Genomic DNA, 27,457 nt, shown 5'->3' with positions numbered 1-27,457 from the left:
ATTACAATTCAAATTCTTTATACATACATGCCTACATTTTCTCAAAGAAACAAAATTTTATATTAGAGATTAATCATTAAATATTTTCATTATTAATCACATAAAATTGTTGATTGAAATTCATCATTTAGAGAGCAAGCCTAAATATAATTCAATTTAAATGCAAAAATCTATTGTTCTATTGGTTTTTATAATAGTTTTATAAAATTAGATAATTTGAATATTAATGTTATAAATTAAATAAAATCTAAAAATTAAAGTTCTGCAATACATGAAAACTCAGTTTTAATTAGAAGGAGGCTTGGATTTCTTTCTGATTCCAATTCTGCTATTTTCTTCAATAAGGAATTTTTGAGCACTGTTATACTCTGCAATATTCTGCTATTTTTCATCCACAATTTTATTTTTAATATTTTGCCTTATTTTCTTTTCTTAAATGATTTTAAAATTATTTCATGAATATTATTTTTAAAATATTCTTCACCAACTTGAACACTTTGATCCATTCTTTCATTTACATTTATTTCATCTGGAGTTCCAGTTAAATTTTCCAATTTTTTACTTTTACTACAATTACATTGTTTAACAATAGGTTCTTCAAATGTATAAATATTTATTCCTGGACTTAAATTAACATCTGCTTCAAATTTCTCATATTTTGTATGCTTCCATATTGATATTGCTTCTAATGTTTCGATTCTTTTATATAAATATCGAAAAAAATTTATTTTTTCTAACCATGGTCGAAAAAATAAATGCAATTGTATTGGTCCAGTTGGTGAAAATTTAATTTCATCATCAAAACTAAAAAAACAAAATTTTTCTTAATGCATTTTTTAATGATGCAAATTTTAAGGAATTAAATAATTTTTTTACCAATTTCCTGAATCATCTTGTGTTATACATGAATCAATAGCATAAACTGCATGTAATAAATAAATTGAACCGCAAACTAAGGATGAAATGCTCTTGAAAATAAAAAAAAATTAATTTATTAGAAATTTTGTTAAAAACGTTGGAAGCAGTTATTCTTTATATTTTCTTTTGAAATTGTCATTTGCGTCGACATCTATTGTTAAATAGAAAATTTAATATGAGATTTTTTATATTTAAACCATTTTTATATTCATTTCTATTGAATTAAGCGACATCTAGTACCAGAAATATACGATTTTTAAAACAAAATATTTGATTTAATTTGAAAAAACACCGCTGCATATTCAAAGTGTTCAACTACAAGGTTCGCAACTTTGAAAAATTATTTAGAAGCGAGAAAATATAGTAGGAAATTGAAAATTTAACCAAGGAAAATTCCTACTTCTACAAATCAAATTTCAAATGTAAATTTAAGAAAAAAAAAAAGAAATTTCAACAATCACTCATCACAGTTCAATTTAAAATTAAGATAAATATTTAAAAAAAATTAAATATTGCAAAATTACTAATTTCAAATTATTTTTTTAGATTTTCTAAACAAACTATACCAAGTGAGCTTTAACCGTTTTTACCTGTGATTTACAAATAACAAAAAATTCATGTCTTCCTTCTTCTTCATCTGATAAGTACATTAAATGAAAATCTTTTTCAGCATAATACATTGATGCAAAAGCTGAAAAATAATATGCAATACTGCCTATTACTGCTATAATTGATTCCATTATTGGTGGTGATGTTGCACCCAACAGCATTCCTTAAAATAGTAAGAACAAATTTTAAATATCAATTCGACCAAGGCATAATTATAAGTACTCACTTATTTGTGATAATAAACTTATTATTAAAAATCCAACAAATGTTCCACAAAAAAATACGGTATGAGGTTGAGGTTCAACAGAATAAAGAGTACCATTTATATGATAAACAAGACATATAATTCCAAATATCTGAATTAATCAATTGAATTAATTGTTCATAATTCGTATACGTGTAATTTATGATGAATGTTAAGAGACATAGAAAAAATAATGAAAAATAAATTTTTAAATAAATTTTAAAAAATTGATAGAAAAAAGAACTAATTTTCATTTTTGAAACCTAAATTTGAAGAAAAGAAAACCTTAAAATTTTGAAATAAAAATTTGACTGCAAATTCAAATAAATTCGAAAATATGTAATTATTTTTAAACTCACCATTTCGATAAATTTAAATGTAAACCAGACATCACGATTTTTTCCAATTTTCAAAACTTTATTCAATTTTAAATTTTTTTCAATGTCAATATCTTTGGTTGTCTCTTGTGATTCTGCATCGTCTTCACATGGTCCTATGGTTTCCATTGACTCCATTTCAAAATATTTTATTTGATTTTATTATTTTATTTTTTCAAAAATATCAAATCTTCTTTCAAAATTAAAAAAAATACAAGTCAAAGTTCACTTGACTAAAAAAAAAATTGAAATTTGACAAGAGGCCAACATTACGATTGTTTAGAGCAAAACTATCCTAAGTCAATTTTAATTTTTTTAAGAAATATTCTATGTCAGTTGCGCGCTCAACGCGAGAGTGTATGTACTCATTAATGCATTATAAGTATTTCGGCTTGAAAATCATTCGAGCGTGCTATTTCTCTATACATATATTTTAAAATTAAGTAAAAAAAAATTTACTCTCCTTAACAATTTGTAAATTGTGACTTAGAATAGTTTTGTTCTAAACAGGCGATTAATTTAATTTGACACTTTGTAACTGAAAACGTCAAATTAAATTACTATGCTTTCAAAACTACTCGGCACAATTGCCACCGTTAGGAATAATAAATTGCTAAGCGTCAATAAAATAAACAAAAATTGCTTTAGCTTTAAAATTTTTGGATTTTGGACAAATACATTGAGGATTACATCACTTTCTGTTGATTAAGTATTTGGAAAAACACTAGTGTATCAAATTCTATGAAGCTTTACACAGTGTAATCCCACATACATATATATTTACATAGTAGACTGCTTGATGTAAAGGAACTTATTAAGAAAGCAGAAATTACAAATACAAAAGAAGAACGAATTATTTTAATATTTTCTATTTTTAGGCTGCTGTTATCAAAGGTAGATGATTGAAAACGAAAGCTGTTAACACATCAAATTTAAGACATGAATTGATTTATAGCCTCTACATACTTATATGTGCTGCTCCACAAAATTAATTAGGTACATCAAAATGCAATAAATTAAATTATATTTTTTTTTAATTATGTCCGAGTGTACTGATAATTTTGAGTGAATCAAGCACTAACTACTACCTTAATACATACCCTACATTATTAATTGCAGACATTTTATTTAAAAAACATTCCATCTTTGTAAATGTAGGACCTATTTACAAATTCAAATTTTATTATTATTCTATTTTATTTCGTTATTTACACATTGTTACACAATGTAATAACTTATAAAAATTATTACATAGAACGACGAGCACGAATGTGCACCGTTTCATATACAAAATAGAAAAAAAAACAATTTAACAATTTTTCGACCTGATTTATTAAATCACACATCGAATCAACCTTAAACGTTCCTATTAAATTAAACACCCATAAATAAACCACATACTATAAAATATTGTTGGCATAAATAAATTATAATTTAAATTGTGTGTTAATTATTCACTTAAAAAATCAAAAGGTATGTGAGCACATATATTTTTAAGTCCTCAATTTCATTTATAATACTATTATGAGCACCTATCATTAATATAATTGAAAAATTTATTCAAAATTAAACATTTAATTTGGCGCCTTATAATTATCGTATAATTTCATTTTCGGTTTCTATTTTCTCTCCTTCCTTAACAATGTTGCATTCTGCACTCCCATTTCTATATAACCTTGTATTAAAACATAGATGTTTTCTCATTTCCTTTTTAAAGTTTTCTATGTAATAAAAAAAAAAGATAAGTGTTCAGAAGGTTCAAATATAGTATACAAAATAACACCACTCTTCCTTTTTTAACCACAAATCAATTAAAAGAAAATACGAAAAATAAAATAAAAAAAAAAAGATAAGTAATTTAAATGTACCTATATTCCGACCTATTCGTCATAGCCCTGATTTCAATACAAAAATAAGAATTCTAAAAATACATTGTCATATACATATAGCCTACATATGAAGGAAATTTATGTTGATTTCAAGGTCTTTTTTAACACTTTTTATTGTTGATATTAAGTGAAAAAAAAAACTTGCAAAAAAAATTAAATTCTAGTTTCTAGATAAAATCTTATAGGTTCACATTATCTGAACACCATCTGTATATCGCGCAACCTCCGTTTACGTATGTATCAACACAAAAATTTTGTAGAACATTACGAATTTCTTATTTGGTAAATCATACCAAAACTCGACACTTCTAAATGAAGACACTGAAGCCGAACAGAATTATCACAATATTCATAATGCTTTGGAATTATTGATATCCGACATTACATGAGTACAAGTTTGAAAAAACAGAATTGTATTTATTCGTTATAATTCAGTCAACCTATCCGAACGATTGGCTTAAACGGTCTATTACTGCTGATCTTTTTCAGTGCCCTTCAGGAAACCGAATGTGTAGTCTTGTGTATTTACAATAATATTTTTTTTAACTTTAATTTTTTAAGTTTGTTTGTGCATTTCAAATATTAATTTACTCATTTAATTTCTTCAATTGAGTTCCATAATAACAACAAGAATCCAACGATATATTACAACCATTTCAAGCGAAATAGCAAATCAAATCCAATATTCCAATATTAAATTTTTGGAAAATTAAAATTGTACCCTAAAAATGTATATGTAAATTAAAATACATTAAGTAGATTAAGAACTTTTTTCTAAATCAAGTAGTGGTGATTGCAAGTTATTTTCTTTAATTCTCCTATATTTTGTGTTTTTTTTATAAATCTTTTTAAAATCCTTATAATTGTACGTGCAAGTATTAATAAATTGGCTAAAATTAATTGTTACTTAGTTATTAATTGATTCTTCTCTTGGCTTTTCTTCCTTCTTATTTTTCGTAAAAGAAACCTTAAAAATAGTAGGCTTTAAATAACCTCCTTAATGATAATCCTCTTTACCGCACTTAATATTAAAATTCCTTGTTTTGCTATTAAAAGCATGTTAAATTTAAAGTGAGTGAGGCAATAAGTATATAAAATGGTGATAAATATTTGTTTTTCCTCCCTGTATTGTAATTGTAGTTTTAAATAATTAATGTACATATCTGAAATTAAATTGTATTTTTAATGGCAAATTATTTATTATACATAAAATAATTTTTACTTACTTCTAGTAATTATAAAATTTTGATTTAAATGAGAATCGCCCGCTTTGTCTACTTTGTTATATGGTATATGAGAGACGTGCACACAGGAATCTTTTAATTTTACTACATTTTGCTTTGTAAATATTTTAGAATTAAAGCAGGAATTCAATTTTCCAATACTTTTGCATTCAGTACTGAATGTTAAGTGAAGCCTAAAAATTAATAATAATTTTGTATTAATTGAAATGTAATTGATTTCTTAAAATAAAGTTAATTAAATACCAAGTGAAATACCTATAAACGCAAACTTTTTAAAGTTCTAGTTATTGTTAGAAAATTTAGAAATCAAACATAATTTTTCATAATGTTTACACATTTTGAATTGCAGTCTTTTAAATTTTTCATTATTTCAATGAACTCTTTAGCATTAATTAGAGTCACGGGCATGCTCTAAAAATAATTTATTTTATTTTAATTAAAAGCAAAGTAAATTTAATTAGTCTTCATTTAAATTTTTGTATTTCTTGTTTGTTTCCCTTCTTTTAAAGAGTTTTTCATAGCATAAATCGTATACGCATAACCACCTTTTAAAGCAAATTTTCTATTTCCATTAAATAAACATGCAAAACATCAAAATAAAATTTAAACCAATTCTTTTAAAAGTACCATAAACTTCATATGTTTTTTAAATTATTGTTTTAAAAACCATTTCTTCTTCAAAATAATATAGAAGTTCCATACACTCTGTCACTTTCTAAGTATTACATTAAAATAAAGAAGTGAATTTTTTACCATTCCCATCCTACAAACCTTCCCCCCCCCCCCTCTCTAAAAAACTTCAATGAAATAACAAAAAAAAAAAAAAAAACAAGAGTCTTCTAAACAATGTTTGTGGGTATTTCTTTTTTTGTTAGCAAATTTTACATTTACATATACCCACATTATTTCTTAACTGAGATTTATTGACGGTAATAATGCTAAAGAATCAAGGATACTACTTAACAAAATCACAAACACACACAAAAAGAAAAAACAAAGCAGCAAAACATCGAATATATTTTATGTAATTTTCACTTTTACCTTTTATTTTACTCCTCGCTCTATATTTTACCACAAAAAAAAAATCTCAAATGAAATCAAATAAAAATTCCAATGATTCCATAGCCAGCCCTTCTCTTGTTATTATTTAAATTATTTGTCTGGCATATTAGAGTGTGTTCTATGGATTGTATGCGTATATACTTTATATTCGTAACCGCCCCCTCCTCCATAAAAATAGCTAATAATTTACACAAAAATTTCAAAATTGGATTTTAAATTTTACAAAATGCGAATGCGAATCCTTTAATTTTTAAGCAAAATAAAATGTGAATCCCTTTTTTTTTAGATTTTTTTAAAATTATGAAAGAATGAGAAAATCTTTATTAAAGTTTACAAAATATTTATTCTTTGATTAAAGATTTTGTACTCAATAAAATTAAAATTCAAGCTGATTTGTATTAAAAACGATGCAAGACCAATAATTAAGTCAGAAAAATAATTTTAAACGGTCTTTTTTTTCAAGTTTTTTATTACAGAATTGTGCCGCGTTTAAATTCCACAATGATTATTCGATCAGTCGTTTAGTTATTTTATAAAAGAGTGAGGCAGTTACAGTTTACTTGAGTAAAAATTGAGATTTATCATTGTTATAGACATCAAAATCCAGATGCAAAATGGAGCTAGTACACACTTCACACACTTCCAAAAAAAAAATTTAATTACCAATAAATAGAAATGTGCAATAAAGATTTTGTACCTAAATATAACGCACCGAGGGACCGTTACACAACATAGAAAAAAATTTTCGTGACTAATTCAAAATAAACTCATTTCGTGAAAGTGTTTTAGAAGTTGTTCTTATATTTATAATCAAAATTAAAATCTTAATTTATTCAATAAATTTTTATATAATTTTTCCTTACAAATTTATTTGGTAAATCAAATCTATGGAATTCTAACATCATTCTAAAATACTGCACACTCGTGTACATATTCACATATTTACATTTTCTATATATTTACGACCTCTAAATCAAATCTTTTTTAATGTCAATTGCCAATAAACTATTTCTCTTTTTTTATTTTAAATTCAATTATTACAATTGTTCCACCCGAACATAAAATACAACAACAAATAAAATTAAACAAAAAAAAAAACAACCGCTATTATTTCATTAGCACGCTCTGCATAAACCATATTCGACGCGATCTGTTGTACAACATTGAAGTTAACAAACGAACCTTGTATAATATTGTAACTTGTAACACCTTTAGAGGTAAAACTTTGACTTCTCGTCTGTCTTCTTCAAGAACCTGATATAATAATAACAAAATAATAATAAATAATAAGTAAATGACAAAATAAATAATAAGAAAAATCAATAAAACCAGAACTTATTAAATATTTTAAACGCATTCACCCGTTTAATTTCCAATTCTCAATATGTATATAAAAAACAATAATAAGAACATAAAATAATCAGAAGAAAAAGAAGGAAAAATTAAAAATTTTTTTAATAGAATGCTAATAATTATTATAAATATAAAATATGTAAGTATGTTCACAATATATAAAATGTACTTGTGTATTTATGTTGACATAATGCTTGCAAAAATCGTGCCCACAATTATCAAAAGAGCCCATTTGTTTTATTCCGTACTTAAAATGTGCATAATTTTATTTAAATTTTGAATTTAAATACGAAATAAGTACAAAGTTCAAATTAATTTTATCATTGATTTTTAGAATTTTTCACTTATTTTTAAATGTAATGCATAATATATCATGAAAGTATATTTGGGTCTTCATTATTTCAAAAACGCACACGGTCAGTGCACCAAATATTATAATTGAAATAAATTATTATAAATACATAATATGTAGAGGCAAAGAAGAGTAGAAACTCGTTCGAACGCTTTCACTTCTAACAATATTTTTGAGTAATTGAATAGCACGGATAGTAAACAATGTCTACGATCAATATTCAGAATATTCTGACCAAGAACAAATAAATCAAAAAGATGTCTTAAATAGCTTTGATTAAAACCCATTACAAAACAACCAGTAAACAAAATATTATTAAATATCCCTAAAGTACAAGTTGAAAAAAAAGTTAACAGACCTAAGAAGATGGCTTAAAATCCACAGAAAAAGAAATAAAAACACTCGAAAGATGTATGGCCAGCAGGCAGCAGCTAGTCAAAGATTATTTCACCTTAGTCTAGCCAAATGAAAATTTCACCGAATGATTATTTCACCGAAAATTTGAGCCTATCTGCATTCTTGCATAGTTCCGAAACACTTTATCCGACTCTGTGATTTTATTGTTGCTATTTTGTGTTACTAACCTAAAAATAACTCAACTACTTCCTGTTCAAATATACACGCATAAAATACTACATGATTTTTTTGTATTTCAAGGACAAAACAGTTCATTCTTGATTTTTGCACAATACTTTTTACAAATATATCTATTAAATTTTCGTAATTAAAATAATTACTATATTTATGTGAATCAAAATGTTGCAATTTTTTTTTATAAAACGCCAACCATCTTAACCAACACAAAACAACTCGCCCTTCCAATATTCAATTACAAAAGAATATTGTCAATAATGCGAACATTTTTTGAATATTAAATAAATTTTTACTAAAAATTACTTTAAATTCATGGAATTTTTCCATAAAACTAAAGTTATCAAGAAAAAAATGCAAGTAAAAAATCCATGAACCATCAAAATTATTTAACAACAATCAAACGAAGAAAATTATTGCAACAAATTAAATTATTACAAGACAAAAGAGAAGATTACTCTCGGATATATTCCGTTTAGTTCTTGTACAAACACACTTGTATACCATATATATGTACATACATAATTAAATTGATTTATTTACCTACACAATTCAATTGTTTTTTTTTTTTTATTTTTATTCTAGAATAGGGTAATGTGCCATTATGTAAATTGCAACCTAGTTCTTCTTAAATATTTTCAACATACTTTCTTAGTATCAACACAATTTCTATATATATACATATGCAGTATGTGATCAGAATAAATTCAAATTATTGTATAGGGCATGAATTTAAATATATGTATTTATAGAAAAAATAAAATAAATTTATTTTTACTTTTTATGCTATTTTAAATTTAATTTTTTCTATTTACAGTATATAGGAACTCGTAATATGTATATATTAAAATATAAAAGTACCAAAAAATACCAAGGATAAAGGATAATTTGTATACCATAATAAAATAATCTCATCTGTAATCTTCTTAATTTAAAACCTCACTCACCCTCAAAATAAAGATTTTCTAAATAAATATTAATGAACAATATTATTGAAGAAGCACTTTATGTCCAAAGTGTCATCATCTTAAGTTCGGACAAGAAATGTCTTCATACATATAAATTTATGTAAAAACGAATGTGCTTAATATAAATGGGAACATTTTGATAATCAAATAGGTAAAAACCTACAAAAACTGAAAGTTGAGAAAGAGACATCTACTTAAAAATCTTCAAACATTTCTTTCTACCTCCCATCTTTGCTCATTCCATCAAAAATGGGTAATTTTTATTATTTTGTCTCTTATTTTTTTTATAAATAATGGTTTTCGTTCATTTAAAGGTGACAGGATGTAATTTTTTTAATAAGAATACGATGAATTTGTATAAAGGAGAAAAAGTAAAAACAAAATTCAGAGAAAGGATAGCAATACAAAAAACATGAGGAACGTGACAATTTCTTAACAAAAATAAATAACAATTTCATCTTGTGTACTGTACAAGTATATGTATATAATTTTGAAAATGTGCAACATCAAGAAACGAATAATTCGATATAAAAAATTAAAACGACAACAAATTTGCAAGTAACTTACGATAATAGGATATTGGAAATTAATTTTCATATAACTCTGACTGAAATACAATACATACTTTCAATTCCTCGTAAAACCGACCGAGTACTTGTATGTATATGTCGATAGTTTTATAAAAGTGTAAACCAAATGAACTGCTGGACAATTGAAATATAAATTTTGTACCACAGAATTCGGCACCGGAAAGAGTTTCGTAGGAAATCGCACGAAAGTACTGAAGAGTTTCATATGAGGATATGAAAATCTGAAATGGTTTACTTAAAAGATAAACACGAAATGCATATTTCGTAAATGAAGGACTCAGCTAAAAAAAAAATAGACTACTTGGATTTAAATTAAGATGCACTACATAGTTTATGTACTGTATATTTAAATTATGGGCGTAATGGCTTCCTACAACTATGTTTATATAATGTAGAAGAAATAATTAGAATCACAATTTGTAATCAAGCGTGCAACATTCGATTGAAATTGCTTAAACCATGTCATATCGGTTGGAATTTTTATTTTTTAATATGTTTTGTACCAAAGTTATATTAATTCCTTCGGCCTAAAGATTATTTTCAGAATCATCTAATAAGAAGCCAATGAAATCATAGCATGTGCATGGAAATATAATAAAATAAATGTACTTGCATATACATTGTTGTATAAGATATACGTGTTTTGTACACATATGAAATGAAAAAACTATAAAAGTGGCCACGTGACACATTTTAATTTTCATCGAAAGTAGAAAGTAAATTGTATTCAATAAATTGAAGTGGCAGCATAACAAACTGTTTTTACAAAATAGAAGCAAAAATATAATATTGATTATTTTTTATATAGAACTACACGAGTTATTGAAAAAGGAAAATTATTCACTTTTGGAAACCTTATTTAAAGTATATATACTATTAATTTTTTTAACAAAATTTTATTTCTGCACACTTTAATTGAACTTTAATAATTTATTAAGTTTTCAGAAAAATAGTAAAATTTTTTTTTTGCAAATCGAAACTGTGAATTATTCAGAATACAATCTATTTAATAGTAAAATCATATGGTTTTCGTTGGAAAAATTCTTAAAAATACTGTCATTTTTATCGAAATAAATAAATCAAGTTCACTTTGTTGTGACCACTAATACAAAAATCATTAAACATAATATGCAATTATGTAAAATAAGAACCAGTTTTCTCATATTATTCCCCCCCCCCCCCCCCCCTCATGTATTGTTTCTCTTTCTTTACGATTTTTGATACTTTTTTAAGGTTGCTAATTTTGCTTTCTACAACACCAGTTACCTAATGCAAAAATCGTGATTTTCTATTGTCTATTCATAGACAAATAATTATGTATATATACAAGTATACATAATATATTATTATACATAATATACAAACGTTACAAATATATTTATCATTATCACTATCCTAATTCTTGCATGTACGTGAAACACACATAAGCACATATAATTATAAAATGAATGTAGTCATAAATAGAATCATCCGTCAATTCTGATCTCTAAACAAAACCGTCTTTGTCAGCTTTTAACTATGATTTTAGTATATTTGCATTCACTATGTAAATACGTACATACATAAATATATTCTATCTTATTTTGCTTAATATTAGTATTTATTTGAATTCTAAAGTTTTTCTGTAAAGAAATGTATTTGATATGTATGAATGTGTGTAAAGCAATATATCAGTCGGTTGGATCAATTGAGATCGCAGCAATTATGTTTGAACAAAACCGGAACTTGCATCTAAAAAAAAATTTTCTATTTTAAGTTTTCTATATTGTTATTATAGATTTGTATTACTGATGAAATGAATGCACGTAAATACAATCTACAACATCTTATAATAACGTGTTAGTAATATTTCTATAATATTTTCTCCTCTATTGCACATGTTCTATGTTTACTGATAAATTTAGAGTAACCAGCAGTTTTAAAATTACCTAATTATTAACAAAAGATTATGCGACTATCTACTAAAGTCTTCCGAAACTGATTTTCTTCTAATTAACCCAACAACAAAAATATAATCTATTTATACTATAAATAATATAACTGACTTAACCTGCCTTTAACTTTAAATTATATAACTGACTTGAAGTCTTCTTTTTTCATCAGTGTAGTTAGCTATTTGAGGACCAAAGCGCTAAAACCTGTCCTTTTCTGTTTCGCTGAATGGTTCGAATCCTTTGGGATGCATCCTTTGTGTAGTTTTTTTTTCTCGTGATGAATCCACTTTTATCCGACTTCCTCTTCACGAGTCTAAACAACATTCTTCTCGTTTCGGGCATAAATTCGGTATCCTATTTAATTAATTAATATATCTACTGATACTTTCTAATTCTTCCTTGCCCACTATTGCGAAAATATCGTTAACAAACCGCATCCACACTCTAGGCATCAGACATTCCGCATCTATCTTGTTTTCCAATTTCGACATAAATAATTCTACAATTAATGTGCATCACCTTTCTAAATTCTGGTAATACTAGACGGTTAAACCTTTTTGAATTATCGCGATAGTTTTATCAGTTATTTAACAAAATTTAGCAAATTCGATTCGCTGAAAAATATTGCTAAAACGCACTTTTAATTTCCTTTTTTTCTTAAGTAAATTGAATTTGGCATGTCTAGTGTGTTCTCGTATCACGAACTCATCACATTTAACATGATCAATGAATGATCAATATTTTTTTGACCAAACAAAATCATCATTGAAATGCTGAACGAGTTTTTATTACATTTTTATTTTCTTCTCTTTTTAAAATATCTTCTATGTTTTCTATTTTAAATTTTCCTTTTATCTCTCTTACCAACATATATAGTCAAACTACAATATATATAAACTTTATTACATGGTCTCTCTTCTTTCAATTCAAAACAGTTCGGAGTTATGTATATTCAGCTGCTTCTGCCATTTATTACAACTTATTTGCTATCATTTTGTTTTCATAATTTTCAAATGAAAGTGTCAGTGAATCGAATCAACGTTAATATTTTTCAATATTTATGTTTGAAATTATTTTTCTTCATCATTTATAATCATCATCAACGTCAGCATCACTTCTATTATTACAAATTCAACCATTAATTTTGTATTTTTATAATTAATAACATGATTTTTATCTTTATTAACATCGTATAATAGCAAATTTGTAATAATTATGGTAATAATTATCTAATTTTTTAATTATTTAAGTGAACCATTAATGACACAAAGATGTTTAGTATTGGTGATAATTCATTAAATACCAATATTTTTAAGTAAGGTTTAGAATTGGACGATCTTTGTCTTCTTAACAATATTTATTGTTTGGAATACTTCGATTCTTAATTGTCTCTTGTTTCCCTTTGCAATACTTTCAGACTTGCGTATGATCTCTCTCTCGCATTCGTTTGGGAGATATCCTATATTCTGCTCACCTTCGTGTACTTATTTGTTTTTACGTAATCTTCCACAATAATTCCTAAAAATTAAATTTAATAAATTTCTAATTAGAATTTTATATAATTACGGTTAATCAAAAATATTAATTGAATTACAACAATTAATCGCGTTTTCCGAGTACTTCTATTGTTTTTATTATTATTTTAACAAACAATTCATCAAGTACTTAGCTTTTTGTTTTGGAACCGTATATTAAACTTTAATTAAACAAATCTCATAACATTTAAATGATTAATAATTAAAATAAATGTTATTCTTCTAAAATTTTCGCTTCTAATCAAATATTGATGATGCCATTTTTAATTCAAACTACACATTTGAAATTGTTCATTACAGTAAACGAAAACAGAAAATGCAAAATATCAATAAACAAGTTTATTATGAGCATGCTGCTACAGTTCTGATTGACAACCATGATTGAGTTGTTTGTAATATTATGATCATCACAAAAATAATGGGAAAACAATAATAATTACTATTTAAACTTTTATTAAAAAAGAAAAACGTATATTTTCTTTATACAATTTACGTACGTCTTTAAAATAATGAAAATCATAAAAGCGAAAAAAAGCATAAGTAAAATTATAAGGAGTTCCGCATCTAAAAGACCAGTTTCAATTTATATAAAAAAACACTTTACCTTATGCTCTCATCGGTCAGCTGCACGACGTTTATTTACACACATTCACGTGTTTATAAAATATTGCTCCATACCAAAAATAAACTGACGTAGTGTAAAGATCATTTGAGGGTATTGATCGAGAAAATCGGTCGATTCTTGTTTTGTTCATCTTAAAATAAAAAAAGTAGAAAACAAGATTAAATAAAAGAAAATTACAAAAACAAAATTATAAACAAAAAGTTGATTAGTTATTCGGCTATTGGCTCTATTTTTTCCTTTCTTACACATAAAATTTTCGTAATGATCTTAATGATGATCATGAATATGATTGATCGATTATGATCAACTACATTTGCTGTACATACATACATAATGTATGATCATATTCAGAAAATAAATAAGGCAACGAAAGACAAATTGAAAGCGTAAAAGAAAATCAACTTACTTGTCGGCTTTTCATTCGTTTTTGGAATATTTCGAAAAAATCTAAATGTATGTAAACGATGAATTCAATTGTACATCTAATGCATCATATTATCATATAAGAAATGAGATCCTCTTTGCACAGAGGTAGGTAATTTTTGCTATATATGTTTGGCCATCGCCAAATCGGTAAACACGCAATAACAACTCAGTAGGAATGACGAAATCCCAACGAAAAGGGAGTATCTGTAGCTTTTGATGTATCGCTATCCGACACTTAACGGGATGAGGAAGGAATATAAATTCAAGATAATGTTCTAGTTCGAGACATCAGACTGTAGGCTATAAATGGACACCTATTCTTCAAAGTAGGCTGGAGATTTTAAGCAAAACACTTTACGTACGCTGTATGTGCTGTACATCATGCTACTTAGCGTAACTACTAGACGTCAATATTAACAATTTCTGCCTGTTACGAATTTCTTCTTTTATCATCTAACTTGTTTAATTTTTATTGTAGGATTTCATGATATATTTAAAGTATATTCTAACATAAAGTTATAATATATGAGTTGTTTTTTCTTCTAAATACTCTTAAATGTTTACATAATGTGATCTAATTTTCACTGATATTACTATTTAAAATAGTTTCATTTAAAAACTGCCTTATTTTATTTTTTTTATATTTACATACATATATGTATATTACTTATATGTTTTGTATATTTATAGTATAGTAAAACTTCTGAGAACTTTTTTTAAGGCAGTTTTATGAAATTTAACCGCTATATTAGACAGACAATGGTTACTTTTGTAGTATCACTAGTATTGTAATGTTTTTATTTCAAACTAGATTTTCATTACTGTTGCATTAAAAGGTAACATTTAAAAAAAAAATGGGTTTTAGTTGGAAAATCGCACTAACGTGTGTTACGTATGTAATGTTGTTTAAAATAAAAATAAAAGTATTATAACATTTTAATATTAAAGAAGTTTTAGCAATTCTTTTAACAAAAAGATTGAATCTGTCAAAGTATAAAAAGTGTTTACGTCTCTTAAGCAGGAGTAGAGCGTTACCCCCCACCAATACACATCGTTCTTTGAATTTTGCTTATCGATCTGAAGTTCACAGTTTTACGGAGTGCTGGCCACCACACCAGAACACTGAATATCAGGACCAGCCTCACTGCCACATTGTATAGTTATTAAATCATGTTTGTTCTAAGACACCGCCTCTTCTTGATGGCTTTCTTACATGAGTAAAACGCAATAATTGCATTCCATATGTTTTCCGTAATATTACAGTTCCATTTCAGCTTCGAATCAAGAATTACACTTAGTAACCTAGTCTCTTTGGTAAATGAAAAGTAGATTCTGTTGAGTCTCAACGAATTTATGTAACTATTAAAGTAACTATTTCCGTATTTTGACAACCAGCAGCCGTCAAGTGTAGCGACCACCTTATAGCACTTTGCCGTCAAGCATACCAGTATTGGATTAATTTCCAGATTCCAGAGAATGGTTTTCCGGAGGTTGTTTATGAGTTCAATATTTTTTTCGGATGTTATATTTTTGGAGCTAAAATATAAATAAAACTATCGATAACGTACTGATCAAGTCACACTTAAAATGATTTTATAATACCCTTTTGATCTTTCATTAACTTATTCCTTGAATATAATTAAGATGAGTAAATTATTTCCAATAAATGATAAAATTTTTAGGATCGATTTGTATTCAATTTTTATATCTCTACACATACATGTAGAGTGAATATATTTACATAATGTGTGAAGCGAATACACATCGCTGTTGCTCTTTTCTCTTGCACTTTTATTGATTTTTAAGCCATTGGTTAGCTGTACTGATTAAGAATAGGGATTTCTTAATGTTGAATAGAGTCCTAAAAACATAAAAAAAAATTAATTATTATTAAATTAAGAATAAAATTATTTGAAGTAAAAAAAAGAATTTTTATCAAAATATTAATGAATGGAAGAGTAATAAAAAAATTAAGGATAAAACATATGCAATACACATTAAAAAAAATTCTCTTATCACGTCATCATCATTTATGGACATTGCGTTTGAATGAAATTTTATTTGATATTTTCAATTTATTCATTCATTAAATACTTCAAAACCACTTCCAAATGAAAAAATATAAAAATTTTCATGAACAAAAACGAAAACCCTTAAAATTCATTCTTGTACTCAATCTTAAAGAAAAGAACAATATTACAAATGATCGACCGGCTTTGTATATACATGGAATTTTTCAAAAAATAATTTCTAAAATATTTCAAACATTGAACAGTAAAAAACATTTGAAAAAATTAATTTCTTTAATCTTTTCACTCCAATCTCTACCAAAAAAATATAATTATTATCATTATTATAATGGTTACTACTGTGTTTACTCCTTCATACCAGCAATTCCATAACATGTCTTATGTATACACCTTAAAATACCCAAGAGATTTTCATTAGGCTTTTCAAATGGAAAATAATGGTTAGATAATGGGAATTGAGTATTTTTATTACCTGTTGTTACACGTCAGATTTTCATACATAATCCTATGCATGTGTGTATATGAGAGGTGAGTGCATAAATATTAAGTTGAGATAATAAATCTATAAAGTAAAAACAAATTCATCCTTAATGGGATGATTGAAACCGAAATATTTCAAAATTAAATATAAGAAATTTTAACCTAAGTAAATAATAGAACCAAAAAATTTATTTACAAAAACAAAAAATCATTTTTTGAGAATGGAATTTTGTATAATCATTAGTCAATTTTTAATACACACTTACAAACATTGATTTAAAGTTAAAAAGGTCGGCTTTTTCATTAGATTCATATATGTATGTACATAAATAAATAGAAAGAAAGAGAGAGATAAAAATTAAGGGATCATTCTGGACCATTCAAATTTTTCTTGTTTTATGATTTTTTTTTTCTTGTTTTTGCTTTTTTAGTGAAATAGCATCATATAGGCAACCTTTTTGATAGTTAATTAATAGTTTTGATGATGTAACTAATAAACTATTTCGCACCTGAATATTTATTATAAGGATATTTTTGAAAGGTATGTTTTTTGAATTTTTTAACAAAAAATAATTTTAGAAAAAAAAATTTGTTTACTTTTATTTGAATAAATTTTGTTTGTATTTACTTAAGTAGCCTAAATAAATCATAATACTGGTTTGTGGTACAGTCAGGTTTACTTTGGAGTTGAGTGTGATAACAATCTCATAATAATCTACATAACCACAAAAAAAGCATTTGAATGTACAGCTACACTATAATGAAGTTGTTATAGATGCCACAAATAAGAGTGACCATTTATACTCAACTTTTTATACAAGATTGAGCAAAATCTGATTTTGCTAATAATAGACTAAATAAAATTAGGTTTTTATAAATAATGAATTCACAATTAATTTAGCATCTTCAGAGGTTAGAAACAAGATTCTGTCGTTCAGAGGTTAGAAACATTAACGTTGTGTTGTAATTTTACTTTTAATATTTAAATTTCAGTTTTTATAACGCTTACAAAAATATTTGTTTTTAAATTATTTTGATATTTTAAAGTATGAAATATGAAATTATAATCACATACAACATGAAAGAAACTTAAACATTGAAACAAAAATCACTTAAATTTTTAAATTAATTTTACTTTCATTTTTCTTAAAGAACAAGAATTCTATTAATTTTCCTCGCCACACCAACTCTACATAACCACAATTTTTAATAGAGTTTGAAATCAAAATTCAAAAAATATCACAAACACATTCATAATTATTAAAGTACCGTTTCCAATGTTGAAATAGGAAAAAATATAAACAAAACTAATGCGACATAACTGCAATAAACAAAAATAATAATAAAAGAGCTACACAACTTCAATAACAAAAATATTGAAAACAAAAAGAAAATATATATAGAATATAGAAAAGGTAGCAGCAATAATAAAATAAGCAACTTACCATCTTCAACATCACAATTACAAATACTATATGAAAATTTTGTTCTTAGAGACCTTTTTCATAGGTACTTTTGATTTCTGTGTGCATTTTTATTTTCCATATAAAAAAACAAGAAATTAATACTACTAGGTGTACTCACCACACTACACCATTTTTCTCATACTCTTTTAATATTTTCATGTTTTAAAAAAGAAACGGTATGAATTGCAGCTTAAGAGTAGGTGCATTAAATAAAGCAACTAAAATATTGAAGAAAAAAAAAATATTTATGTAGCAACAATATAATCAACATTCGCAACATAATGTGACGCTTTCTTGTAGCGTCATATTATCTCAAAAACCAAATTCAACAGCAACAACAAAATAAATAATACCATATGAGAAAAAAATATTTTGATTTTAAATTTAGTTCTTCAGTAACCACGCTTCGGTGAAGTTTTACTAACGGTAAAGAAAAATTTTGTAAATGCAATAAAATAATTTCAGTGATAAAATTTCGTTATTTCTTTCTTGTAAACTTTATATTAACGTACATACATACAAATTTAATTTTCTAGAAATATATAAATAACATGATCTTTTGGTGTTTCTAAATCAATACGTTTATCAATATCAATCAAATACGAAATAAATTAGAAATGTAAACTGACATTTATGACGTGCATGTTTCCGAATCAAAGTTTAAATTACTTTGTTTTAATTTTTTGATAATAACTATTAAAAATATTTAATCAGTAATAATAACAACACAAATAAAAAAAACTGAGTTTTCATTTAAATTTTACAAGTGAATTTTAAAATCAACAATAAATAATTTTTCAATATTTAATTTGCTAAATCAAAAAAAAATTGATTAAATTTCAATAAGGTACAATAATAAAATAATTAAAAAAAGTATGAAATTTTAAATTCATTCACAATAATTTTTATAATTAAAATAATTCACAATAAATTTTAATTTTAATTATAATTGCATTTCTTTTTGGTTTTAATTATTATTTTATGTTAAATGCTTAATGTAATGATTATCATATAATTAAGAGAAGACTTTCACCTGTCTGCTCTTGATATTTGTGTAAAAAATTTTCATTTTATTTGTTTGTTTTTTTTCTCTCTTATCATTATATTAATCATATAATTAATTAATAATACCGGAAAAAAATTAATATTTTAATATCGTTATTTAAAAGAAAATAAACTCAAATTATAAGACATACTCAACTCACTCTTATACATTTCTTATTTATATATGAACACAACTCTATGACATTTGAAATTATAATATAGCGATTATAATTAGCTTAATAATGATAATATTTAGATTGATGTCCGAATATTTTTTGAACAAATTAATTTTTTTTTGAAATATATTTCTTGTCCATTTTGTTAAAATATCAAATTTAATCTTATTTTCTCTCTTATTTTTTTCTATTTTTATGTATATATATATGTTATAATAAATGTAAAACTTTATTTTTCTTTATATAATAGTAGATTTTTTCACTCTTCTCTATTATATTGTAGTTTTGTGTAAACATATTATAAAAGGAAGCCGACAACAAACTGAAATATTTTAACTAAATGATATGACAATAAAGGGCAATAAACAAAATTGTTGAAATATAAAACAAAAAAAAGCAAAGAAAAGAAAGCATTTCTTCTTTCATTTCTTTTTGCTAATTTGTTTTTGACTTAAGTTTCACATAACCTCAACTACAAATATTTTATATTCGTATTATGCTAAATTAAAACAGAGAAAAAACAAAAGGTAAATTAAAAGAAAAAAAATATTGAGAGAGATCACAAAAAATTTGTAAACATTTTTTATTGTTTTCTTTTATATACTTAATACTTTTGCATATACTTAAATACTTAAATAGTAATTTTTAAACAGTAGTTTAATTTTAATAAATTTTAGTAAAAAAAATTATTTCGTAATAAATAAGCAATTTTTTCTGCTTTTATTTCTCATTTCACTAATTTTACTCATAAAAATAATTTTCAAATAAAAAAAAATTGAGAGGAAACAAAAGATTTTTAAATAATTTCGAATATTTTTTTTTTTTTGGATTATAGTTTTACTACATGATAATCTGATAATATAGCAACATTTTTGTATTGTGTTTTTATCAAAAATATTAGAATATTAAAACAATTTATAAAAATGTTATATTTTATTTTTTATTAATAAAAAAAAAAATTATCAAAAACGATTATTTTTATAGATAACATGAGTTTATATTTGAATTTTTATTCAAATATAAAATTATTATAGCGTTTTCTATTGTGATAATTTTTTTTAATAAAAATTTTTAAATATCTTAAAGTTTTGTTGCAAGGGATTGAATTTCAGGATGTAGTTTTTGACATATGATACGTAAACTATTGTTATTAAGTAATATTTAGGCTATAAATTTATTTCTTTTGTCTCAGATTTTTTACCCCGGTATAAGTATACTTTCTTATTCCATGAATATTTTGATATTTTGCACTTGGATTCCATTTCTATAAGGTTTTAAACTTCAGAAACTTCCGCCAATTTCTTATACAATAGAGGTTTTGTCTATAGGAGATAGAAACAACGTTCAAAATTAACAAAGAATCTTTTACAACATTGAAATATAAAAGTTTTTGCATTATCTAGGGTCATCACGTACGGTAGCTATTTAAAAATGAGTAAAAATAAACATTTAAATACACCTAATAAAATACATATTTACGTTTAAATTATTGAGGTTCGTTCTGTTTGGGTTTAACTGTATAATATAATAATTTATATTAAATAAAGCAGTTTAAAAGTCATTATTTAGGTAGGTATAGGTATAGGGTACTTATTCCAAAGAAATAATTTATTGAAAACAAATAATATAGTTAGGTACTCTGTTTCCCTCTCTTTCTCTCTCTCATTTACATTTCTCTTTGTATAATCAGATGTTAAATTTTCTTATCAAATAATATGTTTTTGTATTCAAAATAAATTCATTATTATTGTTGTATGCAGTATTAACACATTCATTTATACAATTAGCCTATTTTAGTGTTCTGTTTTAATTAAAGACTCTTCTTATGCATAAAGCTCATATGAATAAATAAAAATTAAAATAATATACTTATTGATTTTAATTCCATACTTAATAAATATTTACGAAAATGATCTTTTAAATTTCTTACATTTGTATTATTTTAATTATTTATGTAGAGATTTAAACGTCATAGCAAATTAACTTTGTATCAGCTGTCAATAAATCAAAAATATTACTACTTTTTGACAATTTCAAAATCAATATTCGCGCAAAATTGAGTACAGTACAACTATTTACAATAAAAGAGAGATAACAAATAATATTTAATAAAAAAAAAAGAAAATCAAACATATATTCAAAATTGAAAAGAGTGAGAAAAATTTATTTTTAATATTCGAAATTGAATGCATATTTTTTAATATTAATAAATTTTATATCAACAACGACAATAAATAATTTTCATATGAAGTGTCAGAGATAATCTGGCGCCAAAATAATTAACGTACGTGTAACACCTCTCTGGCTATCCAATGTTTTATAAAATATAAAAGAGTTTTTAAAAGTTTTTATTTATTTTAATTAATACTGGAAAATTTAATTATAACTTTTGTGTTCTGTTTATATAAGAAATATTTTCTTTAATTTTGTTCAGTTTTTAATTTATGTAATAATTATTTAATATTGAAAAAGTGTTTATTTTTTTAAGTGTGTGCTCTTTTTTATAAGTAATTTATTTTTATATACAAGAAAAATTTAATATTCTTTATTTTTAATATTTCAAATTATACAGCTTTTCTGTTTTATATTCAAAATTTTTGTTAATATCGTAAATTAATTTTTAAAATTCTATAAGTTGTGAATCAAATTATTCATTTTACATTGTAATATCGAAAATAAATTATTAATTCCTTAAAAATTGTAAATTGGGCGATTAAAATGGAGAAAAAATTAAATTGAAAAATGTGAAAAATCTCAAATTATTTTTGCTTTAAAATTATTTATTTTAATTTTATAAAAGAATTTACAAAATTTTATAATTTAAATTTTAAAAATTGTGTTTAATAATTTTTTCAATTATTGTTTATGAAAAAATTTATGATTTAAATTGAAAATAAATTTTTGTTTTATTAAAAAAAAAATTTAAATTAATTTTTCGTTAAAGTTGTGTCTTTATTTATTTAATATTTTGATTTAAAAATAAATACAAAAATAATGATAATTTATTAAAATATATTTTTAAAAAATACACGATTTTTTTGTGCCTAACTAACAAATACAAATATATATGTAGGTATATGTGAAAAAAAAGAAAGAGGAAAGGAAAATTTATTTATCAAGGATAATTTTTTTCTTTCGCTCATTTTACAAAAACAAAAAATTCTTCGAGACAAAAATTAAATCAAAAAATAAAAAAATAAATTACCAGATTCGAAGGTTTTTTAAGGTTATTAACTATATTTACGTACGAATATTTACATATTATGTACATATATATATATTATTTTTTGGATAAGCGACATATTTAATGTATTGAAATATTATCCAGGTAAGTCAATTGCAACTAAACATTATTACATATGAATAATATGCCTATATACATAAAATCTTCAAAAAGAGTGGTCCATTTAAAATATTCTCTGTAGAAAAAACCTAAAAATATAAAAAAAATATTAGTAGACAAATATTAAAATTTTGATTTACAACATATTTAATAAATGAAAAACTTAAAATTACCTTCTGCACCTTAAAAGCTACTGAATTCATCAGGACCGTGAATATCGAGCGGGTGGTGTAGGGACATGCTCCGCACTCAGGGGTGAAACACAATGGATCCTTATACGCAATCACGTTGCATTAATACTCTGGTTCTAAATCTACAATCTACCTCTAAAACACTTCTGATTTTTGTAAAATATAGTAGAAATATGGAATTTGGTAACGATATCCATACAAACGGCCCATCCTTATAAAATATGACAATAAAATTTATGATAGCAATCAAAAAAATTTTCCACATAATACTAAAAAGCTATTAGTATGGCAAGATAGTATGATATCAAGCTAATATTCTCATAAATAGTGTATATGTGACATATTACCAGTTAACAGTTATGCTAAATTATACGTGTAACACATGCATAGGTAGATTATTAATATTTTTCAATGTAAACTAGAAAGATTTTTTTATAAAAAATTGAAGACGAATCTGTTAATATCTTGTCTGTCACTCTATATTTAATATGTACGTTTATGTATAATCTTTTACCTAAAAAATAAATATCCTTCACGATTTCTTAACATTTTTCAAGACAATATCATTATAATATATCTTATAAACTGAAGTTATTTAAATTAATTAATTGCTTCCACTTAATGCGACATTAACTATAATAGTTCTTCTTAATAATTAAACATTAACCCTAAAGCGCCAGATGCATAACATATTGATTCAAACTTTTGAAATTTTTTTTAACAAAGTATAGGAGTAAATATGTGGAAATTTCAAATTCCAACGTGATAAAATGGTGAAATTATGTTCAATATGGCTGAGCGCAATTATTTGAATTACTTTAGCAAATATTTTATACTACATTTACTCTTAATTTAAGATTTACAATAAATTACTTGCATTATGATTTATTTAATTTAAATTTTATAATTAATTCAAATTTAAATTGTCACCAGTGAAATTATTTCTTGTACTTAGCAACGTTATCGAATAACTTACAATTAATCAAAATGTTATGATCAATACTATCGTATAATAGAACTGACTTTCATTTTATAAACAACAATATTCAAGTATAGTTGAGTATAATTAATTAAATTTGTAATAAATATTTACTTTATCAAATACAGAAATCAAAATTTTTGAAATAATTTTGCTCCTTTTAGTTATTAACTTGTTTAAGGTGTGTTATAAACCTTAATGGTCAATTATAAAATAATGAACAATACTTTTACAATAATAAGAAATATATGTGAAATCCGGTATTTTTGATTATATTCTAAAATTGTCAATTCTAAAATGTACATTAGTTTTTGTATACACATTCAAATGTAAAATTAAAAAATTCTAGATAAAGTTTTCAAGTAATTATCGCCTAGATTCGTCAAGGCCATTTACTAACTAACAATATCTATAACATTTACCTTCACAGACCTTGAGGTGATTTTTAGTCTACATATGTACAAATGTACATAAACTTTCTTTAATTTTCATTTTTACCAACATATTTCAAGTTAATAATTAGAGTGTCTCTTTCATAAAATAAAATTGAGGTTTCTTCGCCCTCAACAACAACAACAAATTTTTATTATAAAACATCAGACATTTTAGAAAAATACAATGAAATATCATAAATCTAGTAAATAATATCATTTTATATTTCACTGATCATCAAAAAATAAATTTAAAGCTTAATTAAAGTTTTAACTCTTTTTCTTATACTTGAATACAGTCAACAATCTTTTAACCTTTAATTATACTTTCCAATTGTTCATTTTGTAAAAGATATTCCAAAAATACAATAATATTAATAATTAATTTAGTAATTTTCTAAGCAAGAAAAATAAAATACTAATTAAAAAAATCAGAGAAAAAAGTTAAATTCCCTTACTATCGTATAATAAAGAAACAAAATTGAATTAGCCTGAGGAATTAATTTTTTTATATATGTATATATGTATATATAAAAAGATAATTTACTTTTACATCAATTCATCACCACCCAAAGGCTATTTACCTCTCATCAAAGTTATTATTATTATTTTACTTATAATTTAATGATTTCAAATACGCTCATAAACTTTACAAATTTTTCGATTTCAGTACAAATTTTTTAAAAGTTTTTACTTTTTTCTATTTACAAAAAATTTTAGAAAAATTACAGTAATATTTTTAAACAGTAGATCTTGGAGTCTATTTGACCGACCTTACCCAACAATTTTAACATCATTCTCCTATTCAATACAATCAATTATATTTTGTTTTACTAAGAAACTCAATGCAAAAAATTCCCTACCAAATAACTAAAAATAAAATATACTTATGCCATTTTCATTCAAAATTACAAAATACTTCATTCCAAAATGAAAAACTTTTTGTAAAATTATTCCGGTAGATGTCGCTGTGGTATATATTATACCCTTATTACTCTACTTCCAGTTCCAAACCACGTACAATGCAAATTTTTGACGAAAGTTCTAAAATTATAAAAAAGAATTAATATTTGGCATTATAAGACAACCAGCATACTTACCTTAATTCAATTAAAAGTGCACAAATTGCAAATTATTATAAGCAATACGGGACAGGCGACTCTTACAGTAATCTTACATACTTTAGTTTTGAATTGGTTCCAAATACTATAAGTATATAGCTCGCCATAACTTTCGCTAGGATTAAACTGGTTAAAATATTTATCTGAATCTAATATTTAGCCATTTTTGTAAACCATTATACACATTACAATATTAAAACAAATTAACTTGATGATCTCGGCATTAAAGCAAAGCAAAAAAAACATTTGTGTATTTTTTACTTTATTTAATCGCTTGTAACCCGTTTATCTCATTCGGTGTCAAAATCCAATAATAATAATTTTTCTGCTACCGTCAACATATTTTTATTAATTTCATCATTTCAACTTCAAATCAATTTTAATGTTGTCAATATACCAAAAAAAATTTTAAATGTACACATACAATTTTTTAATGCTACCGAGTACCGACTACCGATATACATACATATTTTTGGACGATGATAAGTTTTTTTATAAAAATTTTTCAGCGTTTTCTAATAAATTTTAACGATTAAGACAAAAAAAAACGCTTGTAAATCGAAAGTTTTTTTTCTTTAATATTCTTTACACTGTCATTTTTTTTGTAATATTAAAGTAATTGCAAAATCGCGTTTTTACTCCCATTTAATAGTGAAGTTATTTTAAAAAAAAACAGCGAATTGAAATCGAAAACTTCAATTATGCTGGTTTATTTTTTTTAATTTTTTTTTTTTGTTTTTGTTGAAAGTTCAATTTTGTGCGTTTTCTTAACATCATCAAAATAAAAGAAAAATGTTTTGTTGTTTTCAAAAAATATTAATAAAGTTACACGCGTGAATGGCATACAACAAAACACAATACAAAAAAACCAAAGTTATGAATAAAAATATTGGTGTACAATAACCGCTTAAAATTTAATTATAAACAAGGTGCTTACAATAAAAATGTTCCCCTTACTAACGGTTTCCCTAACTGAAAGTTCGAAATTTTTACTATACAGTTACGCATATCCATTTCGATATATGGCTTCGTATTCTTATATAGGTATAAAATAAATATGTTATATATACATATTAATGTTCAATATTTATATTAATAGGCAAGTTATTAATTCAGTATAATATACCCATATTCTCCGTACTCCGTACAGTACATTTTATGTTCAGTCATACACTGCTTTGAAATTTCATATTAATCGGCATCCTTGAATAGGTGCGTTAATCATTTGATTTTTTCTGATATAACAAAATAATTGTTGCTTATTCTTATATTCATATTGTGAGCGTGAACTGCTATAATATTAAAAATACGCCGCCTTTTAATTCAAAATTACTTCTGAAGCACCTTATAACCACTTTATACAAGTATTTCGAAGCAATGAATAAAATTAAACGGTTACAAACATTTTAAACATCTGGAATTCATTTATAGTAAAGTGACAAAATATTTTTTATTGTTTTATTCATACTGAGATAAGTA

At 24.4% G+C, this 27,457-nt stretch overlaps 2 protein-coding genes across 3 annotated transcripts in view; one reads left to right on the top strand and one right to left on the bottom strand.

Annotated features, from left to right (window-relative positions):
- Positions 1-208: 208 nt before the first annotated feature.
- On the bottom strand, positions 209-2,178 carry LOC129619305 (uncharacterized). Its single transcript, XM_055534493.1, has 6 exons — positions 2,131-2,178; positions 1,754-1,883; positions 1,509-1,690; positions 877-968; positions 489-804; positions 209-431 (listed from the first exon to the last, which is right to left on the bottom strand). The coding sequence occupies exons 1-6, from the start codon at positions 2,131-2,133 to the stop codon at positions 420-422; spliced, it is 735 nt and encodes a 244-aa protein (XP_055390468.1). The 5' UTR covers positions 2,134-2,178; the 3' UTR covers positions 209-419.
- A 17,282-nt stretch (positions 2,179-19,460) lies between these two features.
- Positions 19,461-27,457, top strand: part of LOC129619248 (serine-rich adhesin for platelets) — a 154,602-nt gene continuing 146,605 nt past the window's right edge. Inside the window, exon 1 of one of the 2 annotated variants that reach the window (XM_055534404.1) lies at positions 19,461-19,566. The gene's annotated coding sequence lies outside the window, so the exon portion shown is untranslated. Of the gene's footprint in view, positions 19,567-22,974; positions 23,242-27,457 lie in introns of those variants that run through there. The other variant, XM_055534402.1, reaches the window with a different exon arrangement.

This window comes from Condylostylus longicornis, unplaced genomic scaffold (assembly GCF_029603195.1).
Source record: "Condylostylus longicornis isolate FDR11 unplaced genomic scaffold, ASM2960319v2 ptg000011l, whole genome shotgun sequence".
NCBI lineage: Eukaryota > Metazoa > Arthropoda > Insecta > Diptera > Dolichopodidae > Condylostylus > Condylostylus longicornis.
This window is presented reverse-complemented; position numbering and strand designations above follow the sequence as displayed.